Source organism: Rhea pennata, unplaced genomic scaffold (assembly GCF_028389875.1).
Source record: "Rhea pennata isolate bPtePen1 unplaced genomic scaffold, bPtePen1.pri scaffold_51, whole genome shotgun sequence".
In the NCBI taxonomy this organism is placed as follows: Eukaryota; Metazoa; Chordata; class Aves; order Rheiformes; family Rheidae; genus Rhea; species Rhea pennata.
In genome coordinates, this window is record NW_026907687.1 from 198,667 (window position 1) to 205,248 (window position 6,582).

Below are 6,582 nucleotides of genomic sequence, written 5' to 3' on the forward strand. Positions count from 1 at the left end.
AGGGTGAGGGGAGGGGATGTGACTACTTTCGAGAATGTGATGGGAAATCTCTGTGCTCTCTCCCCTGCTGTGCCATCTCTGTGGGAATGACCTACTGAGCCCCAGATGACACAAGATGAGGTCACACTGGGACATGACACATCACAGGAAGGTCTCCCTGGTGCTACGGTGATGTCCTCACTTCCTGAGAGGCCCAGGCACTGCTGGGCACTGCTCCCATGATCCCCACTGCTGCCCTTCAGAGCTGCTTCATTGCAAGCAGCAGGGACAGGAGTCAGCGGGAACATGTTGGGACCACTCCCTAACAGGCAGAGGAGCAGGGACATGTTGGAGACAAGACAGGAAGAGCATCCTTCCTCCCTGTATAGAGAGGTGAGCTGAGGGCAAGGGCGAAAGCAAGATGGAGGCCTCCTGTGTCGGGGCCTTGGCTATCTTGCAGGATTATAAAGAGCTGAAGTAAGCAACAAGCTGCTCAAAGGTCACCAAGAAGGAATTCTTTCGAAGACAAAAGGCTAAAGAAGAAAAGATAAGCAGGCACCTGTAATTACTCACAGGATATGCATCCAGAAAGGGAGTCAACACAACAGATAAGCAAGCGCCTGTGATCACTCACAAGGGGAGTCAACACAACAGCCATTTAGAAACTGAGTAGATGCGCTTGGACAATATTAGACAACCAATAGAAATGCTTTGCCAGGCACGTAGATACATGAGCTTGTTAGAAAAGATATATAAATTAGATAGACAAAAGAATGAAGTTGGATTGAACTTGCATCACATTGATGTGTGTTTGTTCCTTCCCGTACTTGCCAAGAATAGGCTGCGGCACTCCTGGACTGCCAGTATCAACTAAGATTCCAGTTCTGTTTCCCAAGTCTCCTCCTCCTCTCTTGCCTGGGTTGAACAAACCCAGCACTCCCAGCCTCTCCTTATCTGCCCCATGCTCCAGCCCCTGACCATCTTGGTGTCCTTGTGCTGGACTTCCTCATGTGTGTCAGTGTCTTTCTGGAACTGGGAAGCTCAGACAGGACCAAGCACCCAAAAAGGGTCTCAGCTGTGCCAAAAACAGGAGTTGAGTCTCTCCAAGGGCCCAGCTGTCTGTACTCTGATGATGGTAGTTCATTACAGAGGGGAGACATTTGCCCTGTGCTGCTGTGACTATGTAAGGCCAGCAGAACTGATAATTACCCTCCAATTCTTTCTTTCTAGGTTGCTCTGCTCATGTAGGCTCCCAGTATGGTTCTAATGCCCACATGGATGCAGGGAGGATGCCAAAAGTCATCCCTGTAGCTGTAAGCATCTTTGCCAGGATTGTGACCCTCTGAAAGCAGCTGCAAGTGAATGAGGTGAGGCTACATATGGATGTGAAGGTTTACCTCAATGCACCTGGCTTCCATGGGTGACTTGGTGTGAGTTCACCTCCCGATACCTCTGCTGTCCTTTCAATTCGTCATGCCAAAAATACTGTAACTAACAGACTGCTCAGCAAATGCTATTGTGCCCCTTCCTTTCCTAGAGGGCCTATAAGATGGCAGATAAGATGAGTTAAAGACTCTTGTCATAAATGGCAGCATCTCTTGAATTCCTCTAAGTGCCTAAAGTGTCTTCTGCTTGAACTGAAGAAATCTCCCAGTGCTTGGGCTCCTCAGTTTTCAAGGGGTGATGATGTGCCCAGTGCCAGGCAACCTGTGGCACCAAGGCATCAGCCAGTGGACCAAAAACCCAGGTGCAGAGCCAGATCTCCTGCTCCAGAACCTGTGCCCCCAGGGCAGCTGGCATTTCAGCAGAGCTCCAGTTTGGGACTGTCTCATTGCTGGGGCCTCGTTTCAAAGCCTCTGGCACCCTTTCTCCCTTCACACAGCCTCCTTGTCCAGCTAATGAAAGAGGTTGCTTTGGGCTCAGGAGACCTGCAGGACTCCCAGGCATTTCTGAGTTGTGTCCGTAACTTCTGCGTTACAAAACAAATCCCCTAACCGTTGTCCCCAGGTGGAGGTTCATGGCATGGTGGGGTCCAGGGATGAGGTAGCAGCCTGCTGTGTCCACAAGGAGCAGCATCCTTCCCTGCAAAAGCAGCAGCATTGCCCAAGGAGCCAGCCATGGCCTTGGTCTTGTGCTCAGGTTTTTTCACGTGCCCTGTGAGCCCAGAGTGCCTTGACTGCCTTCTGGTGTCACCACAAGAGCTTCCATGCATGTCTGGGCTAAAGAGCCAAGGGAAGGCATTGATCAGAGCAGTGCCTGGGGAGTGTGCAAGTGGCAAGTGTCCTGCATCCTGAAGGGAAAGACTCTGGGGATTTGTCATGCCTATGGCTTTGGTGTAGTGATCCAAAGAGCTGTGCGGACAGCCAGACTCGTAGCTGTTTCTAACAGATGACCGGTTGTCTTTAAGTTACTGTTGATTTTTCCTGCCTTGAGGACACACCCTGGGAAACTGCTAGTCCCCTCCTGCTGCATAGACCTGTCCCAACGACTCTTGTGTCTGGGGAGAGTTTGTTGATGGCAGCTTGTGGGAGCTGCTCTGTTCCTCCTCTTCTGCTCTCTGTGAAGGGAGGGAGAGGAAGCAGCAGCCATACAGTTGCAGGTGGGGGGAAGTCTCACTTGTCTCCCATGGTAGCAACCACTGAGCTGCTCACCTTCCCCACCAGGGAGAAGTGGTGAGAGACATGCCACCAAAGACACACAGTTGTAAACAGTGGGTTCCCAAGAGAGCTTGGAGCACAGGTGTCCCCTTGTTATCTCTGAAGTACAAATAAAGAGTTTAAGATATGAAGTCACAGCATATCTCAGGCCAAGCTCAAGGAAAAGGGCAACAGCTCCATACCAAGGAGGATGAGGTCCTGCAGTGAGGCCTGGTCACTCTCTGCCTCCTCTGTTCTGGTGCCCAGCAGATCCTCCTCCCTGTCTGACTGCAGCCCCTCCACTCCCACCTTGCCACCCAGCACAGCATGAGAGCCCTGGCCCTGCAGCCCCTTGGGCAGCTCCTGCTGCCCTGGGGACACAGCAGGTGCACAGAGAAACCTGGTTCTGGTTCTCATTTCTTATCTCTGAGTGTTGCCTTGATCTTTTCCTATGACATCCCTGCTCCCCAGAGAGCTTTTTCCCAGGTCAGCATGTCCTGGACCACTACTCTGTGCTCCCAACAAGACATGAGCTGGTGGTGCTGCTCTGCAATGTGAGTGAACTGTAGGGCCTTGGGGCCACATAGTGACTCCTGCCTCAGTTCTGGTCACGCTGGTCAGGTCAGGAAGCAGATTTGGCCAGACAGGGATCATCACCACTGACTACTGGCGCGTGTCTGTGCTCATGGATGGTGCTCAGAGTGACCCCAGGGCATTTGCAATGTCAGGAGATGTCTTTGAGTGGGCACTAGCTCCAGCCTGTGGTGTTTCACTGAGGGTGCAGGAATCGCTCTCCAGTGACTGTTCCCGGGGCCTCCTTGGTCCTCATTGCCTCTCCGAGGATTGCAGAGCCCTCATTTCCCCATGCATATCTGGATTTAGTGCTTTACCTTCTGATCACTCCACCGTGGACCATCCCTCATTTGTGAGGCTTCACTCACTGCCCACTCCCCCACACACACTTTCCCTGGAAATCCTTTTAGCTCTCCTGGGCCTCAGTTTCCCCTCAGAAGGATGGCCATCTCTCATCAGAACTGCCACCTGTTAGACAGCCCTGGGCAGGCAATTCGGAGACCACCCCCCATCTCCAGTGGTCACTGAGAGGTGAACCTTGAACGCGACCTGCAGTCTGTAGCATATCAGCCAGGGAATCTGAGTGCATCCCCTGGAGGCTAGAGATTTGGCAAGTGGAAGAGCAAGCCCTTTTGCTGTGCAATCCCTTGGGCTTATTTTTGAGTCTAGCTGCTGAAGAAAGACAGACTTCAAGCATGTCACCAAAGAGATCCGCTTTTATTATGGAAATGTTATTGTGGAGGCCAGGTCTGACACAAGGGTGTCTAGTGTCTGGTCCTGCCTGAGCTCACAGAAATGCACAAGGAAGCACCATGTTACAAGGAGCACTTAGGCCATATACATACATGAAGCACAGCAGGGCAGTCTAGAAATGAGGAGAGAAGCCCTGAAAAGAGAAGGTTCTGCTGCTGATGGTGGATGCAGTTCCAGGAAATGTGCAGGCCTCAAGTGAAGACCACAGCAAGGAAATGCCTGCTGCAGCAGTGTAGAGATGGTCCTGAGGAGAAGAAGATCTGCTCCCACAGGCTTCATCTAAACTCTCCTCCTCTCCACTCCTGCTGCTGGCTCTTCTCTCACAGGAGGTAAGTGTGAGATCACACCCTGACAGTGGTCAGGGGAACGGAGCTCTCCTAATGGACATGGCACCTCTGGTCTCACCCTATCAGTACTCGTCTGATCCAGAATCTGTCCCCCTGAGGTCCCTTGGTGTCAGTGCCAAAAGAGACACTGCAAAGGGAAAAGCTCCTCATTATCCCGAGGGCATCCGAGGGAGCTCACACTAGCAATCTTTGAGGTTCTCCCATCTCTGATGATAAAAGGGGATGCCAAGCTCCCTGCTTCAACAAAGTCTGTGAGTCAGATTCGAATGAGAAGCGGCATAAATCATTTTTTTTTCTTTCTTTTCTCAATAAGGTATCAGAGAAAAGTAAGGGAAAAAAATGATTCACACAGATCCTTTATGCCAGATGCCATGTCACTGATGAGTGGGTGCACATGGGATGGTTATTGGTGCTGCCATTGGACCAGTTTCCTCAGTGCATTCTTGAGCTCCTTGTTCTTCATGCTGTAGATGAGCGGATTTATGGTTGGAGGCACTACTGAGTACAGAACAGCCAGCGCAAGATCCAGAGATGGGGAGGATACGGTTGGGGGCTTCACATAGGCAAAAAATGCGGTGCTGACAAATAGGGAGACCACGGCCAGGTGTGGGAGGCACATGGAAAAGGCTTTGTGACGGCCCTGCACAGAGGGGATCTTCAGCACAACTGAGAAGATTTGCATGTAGGACAGCACGATGAAAACAAAACACCCAAAGATGACACAGGCACTAACCACAAGAAGCCCAACTTCCCTGAAGTAGGAATCTGAGCAGGAGAGCTTGAGGATGTGGGGAATCTCACAGAAGAACTGGTCCACTGTGTTGCCTTGACAAAGGGGTAGTGAAAAGGTGTTGGCAGTGTGCAGGAGAGCATTGAGAAAACCACTGGCCCAGGCAGCTGCTGCCATTTTGACACAGGCTCTGCTGCCCATGAGGGTTCCGTAGTGCAGGGGTCTGCAGACGGCAACATAGCGGTCATAGGCCATGACTGTGAGAAGAGAAAACTCTCCTCCTAACAAGAAGACAAATAGAAAACCTTGAGCTGCACATCCTGAGTAGGAAATGGCCCTGGTGTCCCACAGGGAATTGGCCATGGATTTGGGGACAGTAGTGGAGATTGTACCAAGGTCAAGGACAGAGAGATTGAGGAGGAAGAAGTACATGGGGGTGTGGAGGTGGTGGTTGCAGGCTATGGCTGTGATGATTAGGCTGTTATCCAGGAGGGCAGCCAGGTAGATGCCCAGGAACAGTGAGATGTGCAAGAGCTGCAGCTCTCGTGTGTCTGCAAATGCCAGGAGGAGGAACTCATTGAAGGAGCTGCTGTTGGACATTTGCTCAGTAGGCAGGGGGCTGTCCAAAGAAGAAAAGACATTAAGAAGTTAGAAAAGACTTTTAAAGAAAAACAAATATATCAAAAAATGTTTCACTTTTTTCTTAAAAATCTCATATTGCTTCTCTCTTTATTGGGATGCGCTTTGTGCAGTTGCCTTCCTTGAGCTCTGGTTTGTGCTTGCACAGTTTGTCATGAAGAGCAGAAACCTCTTCCCATGGTCTTAAGAGTCCATCCTACTGTACCTGCAGGGGGTACGTGAGAATTTTGGTGACTCATTCTGACATTAACAATTTCTGTTAAGTGAAATTCATTCATCTTGTGGAAGGATTTTTCAGCATCTTCACTTCCAATTTAAAGAATAAGGGTTGCAGAAATGCATTTTGGGGATCTTTTTCGTATTGTTTATTTTCTCTTAGATGCTCCTCTCACCCCTGGGAGTGCTCTTTAGAAGTAGAAATCCTCAGCATTTCTACTCTGAGTCCTGAGAGGAAAACATCCACTGTCACTTGGAGTGGGAACATCTCACCTGCCTATTAGTCTCATTCCTAGTTCCTCTGAGCTGGAGGATGATGTTACTCTAAAAAGAAACTAGCCCCTGCTGAGAGCAGATGAATCCAGTTTCAAAGTGCAGATCTCCAAACTTCCCTCCCTTTGTCCAGGCACCAGAGGGAAGTCTCCACACTCCCCTTCTAGCCAAGCACCTCTGCAGCTTCTTCATGGGTCTCTCAGATATCACAGAGGTGCTACGAGACAGCAGAGCCTTTCTAGAGGGCAGTTCACAGCCTGGCAGGACACCACAGGGAAACTCTCCTTAAGGGAGAGTCAGCTCATTTCCCAACCCCATGGACTGCATCTCCTGGATCTCCACAAGTCAGAAGGAGGCTGGGACAGCCTCACTGCCATGCAGACCTCTCTGTTGCAGAATTTGCAGCATCAAAATGTAAGCTGCAGCTGGAAACACC

At 50.5% G+C, this 6,582-nt stretch overlaps 1 protein-coding gene across 1 annotated transcript; it reads right to left on the bottom strand.

Annotated features, from left to right (window-relative positions):
- Positions 1-4,691: 4,691 nt before the first annotated feature.
- Positions 4,692-5,618, bottom strand: LOC134154875 (olfactory receptor 14A16-like). Its single transcript, XM_062601505.1, has one exon. The coding sequence runs from the start codon at positions 5,616-5,618 to the stop codon at positions 4,692-4,694; it is 927 nt and encodes a 308-aa protein (XP_062457489.1).
- Between the last annotated feature and the right edge of the window lie 964 nt (positions 5,619-6,582).

Bases quoted from the DNA above. Each gene is read 5' to 3' on its own strand.
- LOC134154875 (XM_062601505.1), bottom strand. From the start codon at position 5,618: ATGTCCAACAGCAGCTCCTTCAATGAGTTCCTCCTCCTGGCATTTGCA.